General features: G+C 38.1%; 1 protein-coding gene across 1 annotated transcript in view; it reads right to left on the bottom strand.

Annotated features, from left to right (window-relative positions):
• shank2b (SH3 and multiple ankyrin repeat domains 2b) overlaps window positions 1-17,130 on the bottom strand; it is a 123,880-nt gene that overhangs the window by 26,458 nt on the left and 80,292 nt on the right. Inside the window, exons 14-16 of the mRNA XM_067379460.1 lie at window positions 14,051-14,132; window positions 6,927-7,009; window positions 5,555-5,679 (exon numbers count right to left, since the gene is read on the bottom strand). Coding sequence (XP_067235561.1) covers window positions 5,555-5,679; window positions 6,927-7,009; window positions 14,051-14,132 — 290 coding nt within the window. The remainder of the gene's footprint in view (window positions 1-5,554; window positions 5,680-6,926; window positions 7,010-14,050; window positions 14,133-17,130) is intronic.

The following is a 17,130-nucleotide window of genomic DNA, read 5'->3' as shown; positions in this document are numbered from 1 at the left end:
TTAATTAATCGACTCTCAGAAGCTTCAGGAAATCTAGGAGTGAGAATTTGCCATTAAACCTGTGCAGTTCACAGAAGGTAAAACAAATATGTTTTTTAAAGGGGGTTCTAATGCTATTTCATGCATTCTAACTTATTTACACTGTTAAAGAGTTGGATTCTCATGCTAAACATGGCCAAAGTTTCAAAAAATGAGTTGGACGTATGACAAATATACTACTTCAGGGTCCGTATAAGTTGCGGAAGTTTTTTTTCTCGAGTATGGCCCTGTATGACGTCATAACGGGCAGAATTCCTTTTATGGGCACTTCTCCCAGAAGAGCGTGCGCACACACATCAACCAGAACGAGAGCAAGAGCATGCCCATCAACGTGCTTCGTTCGGGTTACGGACGTCGTCGGCAGCACTGCACAGGACTTGCTCAAAAAAGATTTGTCATTTTGTTTGTCCAGCTTCCCAAAGAACCTAGCGTTAAGAGAACAGAGGATGCAGTGTGTTTTTCTGGGGCAGCAACGGAGTTGTGCATGTGTGTTTGTTTGTTCCCGGCATTTCGGTGACGAATGTTTTATAAACAAGGCCCAGTTCTATGCTGGATTTGCAGATCGTTTGAAACTGAAAGATGGAGCGGTCCCAGCGATAAAAGATCCCCGTCATGAGTCGGAAACCGCAGATGCAAAGTAAAACTGCCGCAAATGTCTGTTTTATTGGCAACTGACATAGAGTGAATTAAAATTTATCCAGGGATAATGCGATGATATATTGTGTGTGTTTAAATACATTTGTTTAGCTGACCACCATTAGTGTCCATTTGTTTATTCTAAAACCACGCTCCATGCCTCCAGAAGCTCGACTGTTTTCGGAAAAAAACGGTACAGCTGTATCTGATAAAACTAAAGACTCTTTGGAGATATGAAGGATGCAAGTACTCTATAGGTGCTCAAGATTAACATGAGATAGGCAGAAACTGTGTGTTATGTCCCCTTTAAATATATTTGATTGACTAAAAGCTTTTGTCATAATCGTAAAGTAAAACGAGGTCAATTTCTCTGCAAGAGCTTTGCCTTGCTTAGTCTATAAGGCTAGATTGTCCCTGGGCCCTGACACATCCGAACACAAAAGTGTGAGAGAGCAAAAAGGCAGCGTCTCAACCTGATGTGGGCAGTGAAGCTTGCTTGGCTCCTGAGGGACTGACGGTCAATATCATCGACTGGACGATTAAAATGTGTTTATTGTTTCCGTGGTATTCGAGGGGGTAAGGAGATGATGAATGAATTTATATAAACAAACACTTGCTCTTGTTCTATTATTCTAACCTTTGCGTATTTTTACATACACAAATAAATTTTGCCAGAGGATTTTGATCTGAAAGTCACCTCTAAAAGTGGTTAGAATGCAATACTGCATTTATATACACTTAGGTTGTATAATTTATACAGTACATGGTAGTTGAGTGAAACTTGTCAATTTTTAAAATCAAGAAGTTAGGTTAAAATTTGTAAGATTACTGTACATTTATATTAATATTTTATGTGTAACTAGTGATGATTTCTTTATATTTTGCCATTTTTAAAGGGGACCTATTATGCAAAATTTACTTTTGAACACAGATGTGTTGTCCACAGTGTGCAAACAACCAGCCTATAATGATAAAAATCCACCCACTCCTTTTTTTAAAATCCCCATAAATCATAAAAACTCTCTAAACGCAAGGTTCCAGATTTCCCCCTACTCTTACGTCGGACTGCTTCACAAACGAGGCTCAGTTCAATGCTGGATTTGTACAAAAGATTAACATGACGGCACATGCTAGTCGATGAGATGAATCAACTTCAAACTACATAAATGTATCCACCAACCATTCAGAAACATCCAGATGCTTTCTAAAAGTTGTAACTTCATCCTGAGTCTCTCCATTAGTGTTCGACTGTGGTTTGTAAACCTAAACACCAGATTTTCCAGCTTTGTTGTTGTTGACTATCCGAAGTGTGAGGTGTTAAAGCGCCTCTTCTTCTGGAAAGCGGCTGGGAGCAGCAGCTCATTTGCATTTAAAGGGACACACACAAAAATGGTGTGTTTTGCTCACACCCAAATAGGGGCAAATTTGACAAGCTATAATAAATGATCTGTGGGGTATTTTGAGCTGAAACTTCAGAGACACATTCTGGGGACACCAGAGACTTATATTACATCTTGTGAAAGGGTGCATAATAGGACCCCTTTAAAATTTGCCTTCATTAGTTAATTTTAAATCTAGCACTGTGAGAAATGAATTTATCTTGAGTACAAATATTTCATATAGTATCTCAATTAATATAGCAATAAACTTTTTGAAATAACTTTAGAGTGTCACACTGCAGTATGTCAACTGTCATTAGTTCAGCATAGTGATAACACACGTTACACTTCCTGCAAAATTACATCATTAAAATGCTGCTCCCACTGCTCTATCATAGAAACATTCTGGTTTAGATAAATTAAGACTTGGATTACCGTAAGGAGTTAATAATTCATGAAATCTTTGCCACTCATAAGAGCCAATCATTTTCTTCCCTTCTCGGCCCTTCCATGCGGTGCTGAGATCTTGGATCTACTCCCTGTGCTTAAACATAAAGTGAGTGTTCTCTTGAATTTTGCATGCAAATAACCTTATTTTGCTGATGTAGAAAAGAAGACGATATTCCCAATGCTTTTCATGTCTTGTGGTCAGTCTTTGCTGAAGTGTCAGTTTGGCCAGAACTGAGGGGGCAAGACAGGTGTTTTGAGGATACACTTCTATCATCTTTTTTATCTTTATAATGGGATGTAATGGATGGTCGACTAGTCATCCATATATATATATATATATATATATATATATATATATATATATATATATATATATATATATATATATATATATATATATATACACACACACACTGATATTCAGCAAGGATGCATTAAATAGATCAAAGTTGACAATAAATACATTTATAATGTTTCAAATAATGTTGCTCGATTGATCAAAGAATACTGAAAATAATGTATCATGGTTTCAATAAAAATATTAAGCAGCACAACTGTTTTCAACATTGATAATAATAAGAAATGTATCTTGAGTAGCAAATCATTATATTAGAATGATTTATGAAGGATCATGTGACACTGAAGACTGGAGTATTGGCCCATTCACGCCAAAAAACAATTACTATAAATATTGTTCTGTTTATTCTAAGCGTGTGCTGCAGTTCTGTCGTCTGCTGCTTGAAATTCTTGAGGAAGGATTGGATTCTGGATGGATGGATTCAGTTTGGTTGTTTTTATCATTCATCATCAGGAAAAAAATAATCCGGAAAATGATTCCGAAGATATTGTTTCTCTGTGCCATTATCTTTATAGTTGTGGAATGGACTCTGCGAAGATATAGTTCTAAAAATACATTTTTTAGAACAATATCTTTATTGTTTCTGTTTAAGTTATCGTCCTTGGTGTGAATGGGCCTTAATAACTACTGAAAATTGAGCTTCGCCATCACATGAATAAATTACATTTTGAAATGCATTAAAATAATGTTTAACGCTATTACTGTTTTGACTGTATTTTGCCTTGTCGAGCATAAGGCTTTTTTCAAAAACATAAAAATATACCAGTTCAGTATGTGCTATATTCAGGGAAAAAAGGACTACTATCAAACTAGGGGAAATCAAACTACAAGCAACAGCACTTATACAATAGAGCAAAGATACAAATAAAATACACAGACAGCAGGAATATCAGGTTGCTGTCATTTTAAGACATAATGCACTGATCCAAAATACTGATACTGATACACATGTGTTGTCTTTCTCGACCATTTACGTTCACTTAAGACATAACCTACATTGTTTGCTAGGATACTCGCCAAGTCAGGCGACTTGACCTGACTTGAAAAGAACTTGAAAGAGAACTCAATATTTGCGAGCTGTCTGAGACGCGGCTTTCTGTGTGCACGCTTCGGTAAGGTAAGTGCACACACAAATCTTATTACATCGCACGCAAGTTCTCTTTCGCATCTTGTTTAAATTGTCATGAGTTTAGTTTAAACAGATAGCAATGTGTGCTGTCAATGTCTCACCAGCACTTGCGCACTATCAACACCCGGGTGATGACAGAATAAATGACTGCTAATTTTAGAGCATACGGCACTCCTATTGAACAAAGTTTACAAAGAGTGACTGTTTTGTCCACGTTTTTTGATCATCGCTGTTGTAACGTATTGGGAAGCCATTGACAGAAACATACATTAGTCGAACTCAGATTTAAGATGAACCGCGGTGTAAGTGCGTGCCGAACCGCGAGTGGAGAACAGTAATGGTTTGTTTTTTATATATATATATATATATATATATATATATTAACCTGGTGAAGAAATTCAAGGGGGTGAATTAAGAGATGCAATTTCACATGAGTTTTAGTGTGGTAAACGTCTTAGTAGCTGTCAACACACTAAAATCCTGAGCTTTTAAATCCATCCCCTCTAAAGCACCTACAGCCATCAAAGCAGCAATTTTGCAACAAATTCACTGCCTTCAACAACACATATCAAGAAAATTAAGGAATTTTAGATGTTAAGGCTGCTTATTAGTTGAATATCTGTCTCTCGAAGGATTGCACACACCTCAAGACATTTTATTGCATTCCATCTAGGTATTTCTGATCACAAGAATATGTTCTGAGAATAAACCCAACCTGATTGAGGTCCTGAACTAGCGCTTGCTTATGACCAACCGACGACAAGTCGGTTTTGAAAATATGTAGTTTTGCAGAGCCATACCAATAACATATCATCACTTCACTAACCAAAACCAAATGTAATCTGGAAATAACCACAGGGTGGATAAGAACTGAAATGGTCAATGTGAGCCCTTATCATGACACTTCTTAGCTGTCTTAGCTGCTTTTTTGACTTGACAGGTTACAGCTCCAGAGTACCTCAGAGGCATTAAAAATTTACAACATCCAATAAATGCAAGATCACTCTCAGATAACTACCAAATTCAAAGGCCCAACTTCTAAAAAGAGTTATGATGGGTGATTACCGGCCTGACATTTTCAACTTTCAAATGAATTCAGAGTGTCAAGGTTACACCCTCATTCATTAAAAGTGCGAATTAAAAAAAGATAAGCAAGACTGCCTATGCAAAGGTTAGCCGTTTAAATGCAACCCAGACCAAAGAGCTCCGGAGACATCAGGAAGCTGAGTTTCTGCACAGGACAGACCTCTATGCGTTCACAGCTTTTTCCAGGAGTGCTCATCTCCTGCGTCTCTAAGCTCCTCTGTCTCATTAAAGATGTAACCATGACCTTTCCTCATATTCACAAGCTCAGACTGTGCATAAACATTCTCCTGTTTGCACTAACTTGTGAATGATTCAGCAGCAAGCTCAAGATGAAGTCCACTGCATGGGCTGGACATCACTCTTTCCAGCTGATCAGGGACCTTTTCATCCCTTCAGCATGCAATGGCTTTCACGTCTTTCCAAAAAAAAAAAAAAAAAAACAACTGTAAGCTTATGGAAACCCAATCATTTTCTTACCTCAATGAGGAAGTCACCAGTCCTCAAGCCAGCTTTCCATGCCACCCCTCCCTCATCCACCGACTCCAGATACTGCAAAGCAGGAAACGCCGGGGTTGGAGTAAACTCCTCGATGGGGGTATCCGCTAAAAGTCCAGGCCAAGCCAGACGAGACAGAACCAAAGGAAAGAAATTGCGATGATCAAAAGACATTGTGTTAGTTTACTGGGCCCAGATTAAGCCTAATCTTGGACTGCAATACATTTAAATGAAGACAAAAAATCTAATAAACATATAAAGTTATGATTAGGATTCAATTGATGTATTTTTGGGATGTTTTCTCATATATATATATATATATATATATATATATATATATATATATATATATATATATATATATACACACACACAGATTTATTAATCGTCCAAGATTGATATTACTCAAAAAACATGCTGAAAATAATAATGTTTTAACATAGATGATGTGAAAAATTCAATTCTTATGAAAACGAGTGCCTGGTAGCCCAGTGGATAATGAGTGTGGCTAAACAAGAGCATCTGGTCTGATGATACATGATGCAAGCTGCAATGCATCCATCCAAGCAAATCAAAAATGAATGCAGGAGTTGGGACGTTTATATAACCAGAGAAAATGCATGCATGGATGTCACCGCTGACAGTGTGGGGAGAAGCACTGGTCTGGAGCCTGACAGAACGAGGGGCATCGCATGAGCTGATGCAGAAAAAGCCACAGTGCACCACTCGCAACTTCAAGGGATCTGCACTAGATGTGTAGAAACCCATAAGCATTGCAGTTGTGGATGGAGGGGGGGGGACTTTTAGTGTAAATTAATTAGTTACTGCACTGGACAGATAAAGGTCTGTCAGAGTTCCACACATTTTTATGAAGGATTTGCAAGTGAATTAAACACTTTTACACACAGCTGGACTGTCAGGAAGCCCTCGAGACAAAGTGACAGGAGAGTCCTAATGCAGTCAAACACAAGCCAAGCACATGGAGCAGGGAGTGGGTGGGGGTCTGTGTTTACACTTCACAGATTTGACAAGCCCACTTAAATACATCGCAGTCAAGTGATGGACACGCTGACACCAAGAGATGCATTAATTCAGAAGTTCTTGACATGGATGCAATTCATGCAGCTCAAGCCACGCAGACACATCAAATCAAGTGCGCGCGCGATGACGCGCTTTGAAATCAACATAAATGACGTTAAGTGAGAGGGTACAAAAAAGACAACAAGAGCGAGGAATAAGAAATAGCGTGGAATGAAGGACCAACACCGTTTGATTCTCGAGGGTTTAAACCATGAAGTGATAAACAGTTATGATGATGCGGCGGAGACGACGAGGGGTCTGTCTTTTTCCCTACCTTTCGCCCCTCTCAACACGAACCCGAATCCCTCGTTATCCTTCTTCTGCAGCACGACCGTCTTTTCGTTGATAACGCAGTCGCTGTGGAGAAAATTCCGCGCATAACGACCGTTATTACAGCCTATCATCCTCATCATCGCAACCGCCGCGCGCGCGGAGTGATGTTTCATCCTGACAGGCGTCGGCTGAGCGGAATTAATCATTTTTGCGACGAAGAGCGCGATGTGACGAGAGTTGGAACCGTTGAAAAAAGCTCACCGCCGGCTTTATCTGTCGAAGAAGGAGCTGTGACACCGGTTAAGAAAGGCAGGGCCCGGTCGCCGGCGAGATAGCGTGTCGTAAGCGCGAGACATAACCGCCAGATGAAGGATGAAAATCACCAGAGGAAAACATGAGCGGTAATCTTGGAGAAATGGGTATGAGAGAGAGAGAGGGAGAGGGAGTGTGAGAGAGAGAGTGATAGAGAGAAAGCGGGAGAGAGACGGTTTACAGTGCCACAGAGAAAGAGAGAGCGCGCGAAAGAGAGACGAAGAATGTATGCATGTGCGCGCGCGCACTGGCCTGAACTGAACGCGCGACTAAAAATAATTGAACGTGTCCATTACAGACCGGAATTGTACATAATATAACGGTTTCGGTTGTTTAATGCTTACATAAATGGTTCTTTTAGCACTTTTTGAATAATAAATATTTGGAAATAATGCCCTGAGCAGTCTGTTACCAAATTATGAGATAATGCCAGATTTCAACATTACAGATATAACAAATAATCAGTCATTAAAAGTGCAAGTATTTCAAAAAGAGTTTATAAAGACTTTTTAATGACTTTTCATAGACTTTTTAGAGGCGAAATAAATCTAAAATGTGGTCCTAATGACATTAAAGAGATAGTTCCCCCAAAACCATTTAGTAACCTTGGGGTTGTTCCAAACCTGTATACATTTTTTTTTTTTTTTTTTTTTTGTTGTTGTTGAACACAAAGGAAGATATTTTGAAGAATGTGAGAAACTGAACAGTTCTGGGGCACCATAGTTATTTTTTCTTCCTACTATGGAAGTCAATGGAGCCCCAAAGCAGCTTGGTTACAAACTTTCTTCAAAATATCTTCATTTGTGTTCAGCAGAACAAAGAAATGTTCATTTAGGTGAGTAAATGACGACAGAATTTTCATTTTTGGGTGAACTGTCCCTTTAATCTCTCATTAATTCTACCATTCATGAATTTAGGTGAACTATTCCTTTAACACAAAGCCGTATAATCTTATATTATAGTCAAATAAATGCTTTCAAATGCAATATGATTTATTAATTCAATTTTTTTACTGGAAATTGATTTATTTATTTATTATTAGAGAGATATTTGTAGTAGGTACACTGCCCTCCAAAAGTTTGGAAACGCCCTAGAAAAGTGGGGTTTTGGACAATATTGGCATGAATCCTTTTTTTAATTTGTGATAATTTTGCACTGATAAGGGACAGCTCAAATTACGAAAACATATTTTATTACATAAACAGTTTATACATTGAAAAAAACTTACATTTTCGATTCATCAAAATATCCAGCATTAGCAGCTATCTGACCTAAACTGGGTTCTGATTGGTTCATTGTATTCTAAACTTTAATTGTTGAAGCTATTAAGGTGTGCTGACCCAAAAATCTTTTACAAACCTGGGCCAAGTTTAAACCAGTAACCAGGCATCACAGCTGGCAAAGGGGTGTGTCTGACTTTGACATGTATATATTGCCATTATTATGTAATCAAAAGGAAAATTATTATTGCTGGTCTTCAATAATAATGTCAAGTTACTGTAATGTATTTGCACCAAAAAATGATAAGGATTTATGCCGATATCGTCCACAACCGCACTTAGCCAGGGGTGTTTCCAAACTTTTGGAGGGCAGTGTATACTACATGACACCACAACATCTGTGTGACACTTAAGTGTTTACCTCCTTCCTAGCACTAGCAGATCAATTACTGAAGGTGTTCAACCATAGAAGGCACCGGAGATATCTAGGGATAAGTAGTTTGAATATGACAGCAATGAAAAGCAAATGTTCTCTCTTCTCCCTGAAGGACAAGAGGGCTTACCATCTTTTAGATGGAGTATTAAATCCAGTCCTGGAAATCAAGTACTGAATAGGCACCGAATTGCACCGTCACAGACATCTCTCACAAAGAGCTGGAGTCTCATTTCCACCTGGTACATGAACTTCATTCATATCAGGAAATGGGATTGTGGTCTGCGCTATTACATTTTACTGAACCTTGTATCTTGACCGTGTCCTTAGAATGAATTGGACCCTAAAATAAGTTTTGAACTTGAAGTGTTTATAATCCCATAAAAACTTTAGCATATTGAGAATATGGGCTTAAAATGCGATCGCAAGATTGACAGACTTGCCTCACAGTCTTAAACTATAAGATAACGTCTTATTGAAATATTGAAAGAGCTCCGAGCTCAAAAGGTAGAGTGCTGACTCCTGAGGAATGATGCACGGTTGTCATGGCAACATAATCTGCTTTGAAGGGGACACTGTGGCGATGTCACAGAGCAACAAGGTCATTAATATCCTGGCCTGTTAGAAGGGGCTCAATAGCTTGGAAATATTATTTGCTCATAATGTATTTATACCTGCGAGTTGATTTCATTCCAAACACCTTTTGTTGACTCCTACACAACACATTCAGAGTGCTGTCCATCACGGACCAATATTTATCACGCGCCAGTGTGGATTGGCTATTTAACTAAAACTAAATAATGCATCTTAAATCCATTCAGTTTTATCCTGCCGAAAAGTTTACGCCGGAATCCATTGCGAATGTATTTATCATAATATCTGGAGAATGAGATCAGTGTGACTGACACAACTAACAGGTATCATACGTGTATCTGTGACAAGTTCACCTAAAAGCACCTACGTCCTTCTGTACGCCTGTCACTCAAGCTCCCTGCAGCAGGAAGTAGCCTGCACTGCATTGCCATGGATTCTCTGTCTCCATGACAACCAGCTCCGAGCGAGGGGTGTGTCAGCTGGGTAGGAGTATGGTAGCCGGATGCGAGAGGATCTGTCTCTTTTTTGTCTTTTTAACACACTGTGCCAAATGTGTAAAGTTCATAGTAGAGCAAAAAAAATATATTTATATATACATATTACACTTAAATAGCAGAGTTCAATAGCTTAAAATAATGTTTTTGTTTATAATAAAAATATGATTTGAAATCATTATTTTATTGCCTTATTAGACTCCACAGCGATCCACTGATTTGTAGCTAAAATCACACTGTCAAGGACAGACAATTTATTTCAAATGTGCAGATTTGCTGCCACATATTATGACATCATAATGTCAAAGGGCAGATTTTTTTTTAATGCCATCAGAGTGTCTGCATCGCGCAGTGACGACCCCAAGCTCGAGCGTTGCTTACATAACTGTCCATTTAAAGAGTTTTCACACTCTTCAAACCATTTTTCCCCTGTGAATAACAATGTGCTTGTGCGGCGCTTAGTGTTAAATGATAGTGAGAAGGCAAAGTTTTGGGAAATTATGTTTTTTGCGTTATGGATGTGCAGGGGTAAATGGATGATTTGTGCTGCAATTTGATGCGCTGACAAGAATAATTATTAATTATATATCACTGGTCATGAATAATTGATTAATGATATTTTTTTTTATTTTACTCTTTGATTATACTTTGTAGATTAATAATCGAGGTTATTTCTTTTGGTGTATGTAAAATGCAAATAAAAGTAAAATAATAAATATTAACATATTTTTAGGATTTTGAAAACAGACTGGCCAATTCTTAAAGGATTAGGTTAGTCAAACTATTAGACTTATTAAAATTAAGCCTTCACCAGGCCCAGATGGAACCTGCAGATTTTCCCCCACATTTTCTGTGATTGTGGTGGAAAATCTGCCAAATTCAATGAAATATTTCAAGGGTTAGTTCACCCCAAAATGAACTCACCTTCATGTCTTTCCACATGCGTAAGACCTTCGTTCATCTTCGGAAAACACAAATTAAGATATTTTTGATGAAATCCGAGAGCTTTCTGTCCCTCCATAGAGATCCGACATAACTACTTTCCAGGTCCAGTATTCCATGTGACTCCAGTGGTTTAACTCTAATTTTATGAAGTGGTGCGACTGCTTTCTTTACGCAAAAAAAAAACATAATTTACCACTTTATTTACGAGAATATTGATCTGCAACATGCATTCACAAGAGCATCACGATGCATGCGTTTTGTGTTCACATGAGAGCTGACACTGTTGCGCACTTTGGATAATATTATTTTGTAAATAAAGTGGTAAATTATGTTTTTTGCGCAAACAAAGCATTCACATGGCTTCATAAAGTTGAGGTTAAACCACGGAGTCACATGGAGTACTTTAATGATGTCTTTACTACCCTTCTGGACCTTGAAAGTGGCAGTTGCGTTGGATCTCTATGGATGGACAGAAACCTCATGGATTAATATCTTAATTTGCGTTTTGAAGATTGAGCGAAGGTCTTACAGATATGGAACGACATAAGGGGGAGTAATTAATGATTTTTGGGTGAAATAACCATTTAAAATGTGATAAACATGGTAAGTGTTATTAATTATTATTATCCTTAACTGTGAATACAGGAAATCTCGCAAAATCTCTAGCAGACAAATGACTTTAGAGTAAACCAACATGGCGGACGATGGGCAAGAAGAAATTGTGATAATAGCGTCTGAACTGCTTTTAACAGAAAGTTTGCGGAGAAAATGGTTTGGATGAAGTTGTGTTATGCTTCAGTCTTCTGTCAGTTCGCTTTCTGATTGGGTATCTTTCATTCCACGTGACAATCTACAGAGTGAGTGCGTGTTTGTCCTCGGGGTTCCCTCCAAGATTTCTGAATTGAGATTGGTGCAGTCCCGACGATCTTCCAAGCAGATTCAATCATTCTTAGAGTGGTAGTTCACCCAAAAATGAAAATTCTGTCATTAATTTCTCACCCTTGTGTCATTTCAAGACATTCGTTCATCTTTGGAACACAAATGAAGATCTTTTTGCCGAAATCTGAAAACTTTCTGTCCCTCCGGACAGCAACACAACTGAAAATTTAATGCTTCAAAAAGTTCATAAAGAGATCGTAAAACTAATCCGTATGAATTTGGACTAAACCGCTCATGGTTTAGTCCAGATTTTCTGAAGATACTTGATCACATTATATGTTGAACAGATTTAATTTAGGCTTTTATTTACATATAAACATTGATCAGCGAACATTAACAGAAGCTCAGCTGAACAAGCTTAAACGTGCTGCGTAAGATGAGAATGAACCTCATACGAGAAGTATGTCAAGCAAACATGCTTGAGCTTCCATTTCCACAACTGATGTGTGCATGAATGTATGAATGTTTTAAAGGTGCCATCGAACGTTTTTTTACAAGATGTAATATAAGTCTAAGGTGTCCCCTGAATGTGTCTGTGAAGTTTCAGCTCAAAATACCCCATAGATTTTTTTTTATTAATTTTTTTAACTGCCTATTTTGGGGCATAATTAGAGATGTGCCGATTCAGGCTGCGGCCCCTTTAAATGCTCGCGCTCCCCGCCCTCGGAGCTCGCGCTTGCCTTAAACAACATAAAAAAAGTTCAAACAGCTAATATAACCCTCAAAATGGATCTTTACAAAGTGTTTGTCATGCATACTGCATGCATGCGTTGGATTATGTGAGTATGGTATTTATTTGGATGTTTACATTTGATTCTGAAGGAGTTTGATGGTGCTCCGTGGCTGTAGCTAATGCTACACTGTTGGAGAGATTTATAAAGAATGAAGTTGTGTTTATGAATTATACAGACTGCAAGTGTTTAAAAATGAAAATAGCGACGGCTCTTGTCTCCGTGAATACAGTAAGAAACTTTAACCACATTTAACAGTACATTAGCAACATGCTAACGAAACATTTAGAAAGACAATTTACAAATGTCACTAAAAATATCATGTAATCATGGATCATGTCAGTTATTATTGCTCCATCTGCCATTTTTCGCTGTTGTTCTTGCTTGCTTACCTAGTCTGATGATTCAGCTGTGCACAGATCCAGACGTTAATACTGGCTGCCCTTGTCTAATGCTTGAACATGAGCTGGCATATGCAAATATTGGGGGCGTACATATTAATGATCCCGACTGTTACGTAACAGTCAGTGTTATGTTGAGATTCGCCTGTTCTTCGGAGGTCTTTTAAACAAATGAGATTTATATAAGGAGGAGGAAACAATGGAGTTTGAGACTCACTGTATGTCATTTCCATGTACTGAACTCTTGTTATTCAACTATGCCAAGATAAATTAAATTTTTAATTCTAGGGCACCTTTAATTTATTATTAATGTTAAATTTAATCATTATATAATGATTCAGAAAATTTGGACTAAACTGCTCAATTCATATGGATTAGTTTTACAATCTCTTTATGAACTTTTATGCTTAGCTGTCTATGGAGGGACAGAAAACTCGCAGATTTCATCAAAAAGATCTTCATTTGTGTTCTGAAGATGAATGAACTTCTTACGGGTTTGGAACAACATGAGGGTCAGTATATAATGACAGAATTTTCATTTTTGGGTGAATTATCCCTTTAACACACCTCACACCACAGGAAAATCTGACAAGATAATCTGTAGAACCATCAAGATAATCAGCACTTTACCTAGGATTGTCGGAAGGGTAGAATTGGGCCCCAAATTGGCTTGATTATCTTGTAGTATGTGGGTGAATTTTCATTTTTTTGGTGAACTATCCTTTTAATAAACAAACATCTAACTTTGTGAGTGGAATTCCGCAAGCGCAGATTCTGTGTGGCCCTGATTATGATGACGACATAGGTATGTTTATTACTGTCATTTTCTTGCCTCTCAAGGCCTCGCCAGTTTAGCTGACTTTGTTGAGGCAAAACATACTAAAATTTGACACCGCAATGTCTCTATACAGAAAATTAGTTACAGTAAAAAAGATCTATCAGTATCCTTGTCTGAACTGTAAATATGTACGCAATAGAGCACTCATTTAAAACTACCATCACGTATTGAACCCGACACACTTTAAAACAAAGGATCAGAATAATGTTTGATCATACCTTGATGCATCAAAACTGTCATAAGATCCCACAGTGTAGTGTCGGAAGAGCTTCCTTCTCTCTGAGCGGTCCGCCCGGGCATCTGTGAAGACATATTCACAAACATTTACTTCAGATAACTCCAATTATGTAATATTTCAATGTTGCATAGTGGTCAATTTTTTTTTTTTTTTTTTTTACTTATTTTCACACATAAACAAAAGTTTCTACCAAAATTCTGGTGTGACTGTGTTCAAGCACTAACCCACAGAACTTTGAACGCTTCAACATCATTATCATCACTTTCACACCGAATATAAAATGTGCAAAAAGAATAAAAATAAGCACCGGCGTTTTTGAGAGGTACAGCAGATGTGATAAAGTGAGAATGTTGTAAAGGTTTGGTTACATAATTGCACTAAAAAAGCTGTCTAGTCACAAATTGGTCTTACTGTGTGCCATATGTCACACAGTCCCAGGTGCCATTTTTTAAACGTTTAATCATTTTGCCAACGCGACGATACCAACTGTGCTTTAGAAAATGAAGAAATAAATAACAAAAGGTGCTTACAGTTTCACTTTGACATGCAGACTGTCACTAAAAATCACTACCAGCAGGACACACACACAAAATCACATTTCTTGATCCACATTTGATGAAATTAACAGTGAATTCAAAATTTGCACTACACCAACTATACCACACTCCACATTTAATTGCAACCAATAAAAAGCCCTTTGGAAGACAGGGACCATTTGGCCCATAATGGAGCCAAACTAGACTAGTCCTCCGAGAGAGCTCAGGAAGGCCAAATATTGACTGCGTTTTATGGAAGGAACCAGGATAAGAGCCAACAAAGCTAATGAAGAGAATTTTTTATGTCGCAGAGATTAATCGTCTACGAGGCATCATGTTTGTACGTCATTAAAACAACTTTCCGCAGAGGGATTGCGTACAAATGGATCAAAAATGAACAGTCGATTAATATCCAAATTCAATCAAATCACCTTGACGTTGAGCATGGCCCCAATAAAGATTGTATCTAGGGAGGAAGCACAGACATTAAAGGGGGCACAACTGATGTTAATAAAGATCCCGAACAACCATATACACATATACATCCATTAATGAGATTCTCAAGGAGTTTATTCTGCAGGATGCAGCTTCTGAAAACTGCACCATTTGTATTGTCCTCTGCGGTTCTGTTGATACACGATGATATCAGTAGTCAGGAGGCTGCGTGGGATTCAACACTTTCCCCTTCCAACCTACTCACTGGTTAGCTGTTAAAGTTACAGACGCTCAATTCTTTGTTGAGCTGAAACGTTTTGATGTTCAAACAAAAGGAGGTTTAGATTCAGCACTATTCTTCAGAGACATCCGCTCTATCCTGTGACTGCTAATGTAAGATGTCCTCCCCATATGTCAGTGGTTTCAAATATATAACTAATGTTTTGGTTAATCAGAACATTTTGAATCAAAATGTGTCCATCTATGAGAGGTTAAAATTCATTGGTATTAACAAAAAAAAAAAATATTATAATGAAATATGAATCATGACGATTTCCGAAAAGTAAGCATACTTATTTATGCTTTCATTTTTGCCTTTAATATGAAAACGAATCAAACAATACTGAGGTCAGACTGAATGTGTTATGATGCATCCCATGAAATGAATAAACCAAAACTGAATCGTTTGAGTGTGCAAGTGAATCATCACACTCTGAGCCTTGACATTACCATTTATAGATGTGTTGTGCTTGATCCAGTTGAGCAATACCTGATTTTCCATGCATGTAATTGAGCAGAGGAAATTAATACCAAAGAGATGCTGATGTTATAATTAATAGGATGAATAAAATGGCCACCGTGTTAAGTGCAATCTCTTTTTCGTTCTCTTTCTCACATCTTAATAGAACACCCTGTCAGTTTTTCCCTTTAGCAGCTGTGTCGTCTTTACAACAAAAAGAGTTCTGGCACGTACACACAGAGCCACACAAACTTGACACGAGCGTTGTTCCTCTGTGGACAGTGTGAGAAAAAAACTATTTGACATGAGGGCGAGCAGCGATGACAGTTGCTACAACACCGGATTTCAAATCACCAGGGGTAACTAGCTATGTGGCTCACTTGATAAAAGATAGTAAACGGGAGGCAAGTAACACATAACTTTCATGGCTGCGTCAGAGCACACCGCTGGAAAAAAGTAATAACTATAATATTCTGCCAGTCACTCTCAAGTTTTAAAACTACAAACTTGACCACAGTTTCTCACTCACAGTTCAATAAAATAAAACTATTTTACCTGATTTGTCAACAACTAAAACACGACTGAGAACTAAATTAGATAAAATACAATTTGTTTGCAACAATAACTGTTCAGGCCCTTTGAAATGAACACAAAGAGTCACTATAAGTCATCGATTGCTCAATTACCTTAAAACGCAAAACTCAAAAAGTACAAGAAATTCTGTTTCAGAACAAACTCTTTTGTGCTGCAAAAACCATGAACAACTGCAACTGAAATTTTATCTTCGACTAATCATTGCTACACAACTGTCCACAGTGCAAACATCAGCGCAGAGCAAAACATGCAATTATTAGTCGCGCAAGTCTTCTCAGTTCGCCACATCCTCAAATCAACATACCTCCAAAATGAACCTTCTTCCTGGATCTGCTAGTTTCGTCCATTGGTCCCCTTTAGTTCAACCCCCGAGTCAATCCGAGAAACACTCAATTCTCCTTGCCTGAGGGGGGGATTGCCACTTTTCTCTATCCCACAGGCCCTGATGCCTAACTTCCCATCTCCAAAAACTCTCGTGTCTCCTCGAGTGCTCAGGTGACAGCTGACCATCAGCACCACACACATGGAGAACAGAACCGTAGCATCGGAAAAGATGGTATGTAAGCTCTGTTCTCAGTGCCGTGAGAGGGAGAGAGAGTGTGTGAGAGAGGGAAAAAAAAAAAAAGATGCCACAAAAAGAGAAAAAAAATCTTACCAAGGCCCACTCCTTAGCAACAGGGTTTGTACAGTGTAGAGCATGTTTCCATGGAAATATATCAATCAGGAATGTGCATGAGTGTTGCTCGGAAAGGTTCA

The sequence above is a fragment of the Chanodichthys erythropterus genome, chromosome 24 (assembly GCF_024489055.1).
Source record: "Chanodichthys erythropterus isolate Z2021 chromosome 24, ASM2448905v1, whole genome shotgun sequence".
Classification (NCBI taxonomy): domain Eukaryota; kingdom Metazoa; phylum Chordata; class Actinopteri; order Cypriniformes; family Xenocyprididae; genus Chanodichthys; species Chanodichthys erythropterus.
Note: the sequence above shows the minus strand (reverse complement) of the source record. Positions and strands in the feature narration are given on the sequence as shown.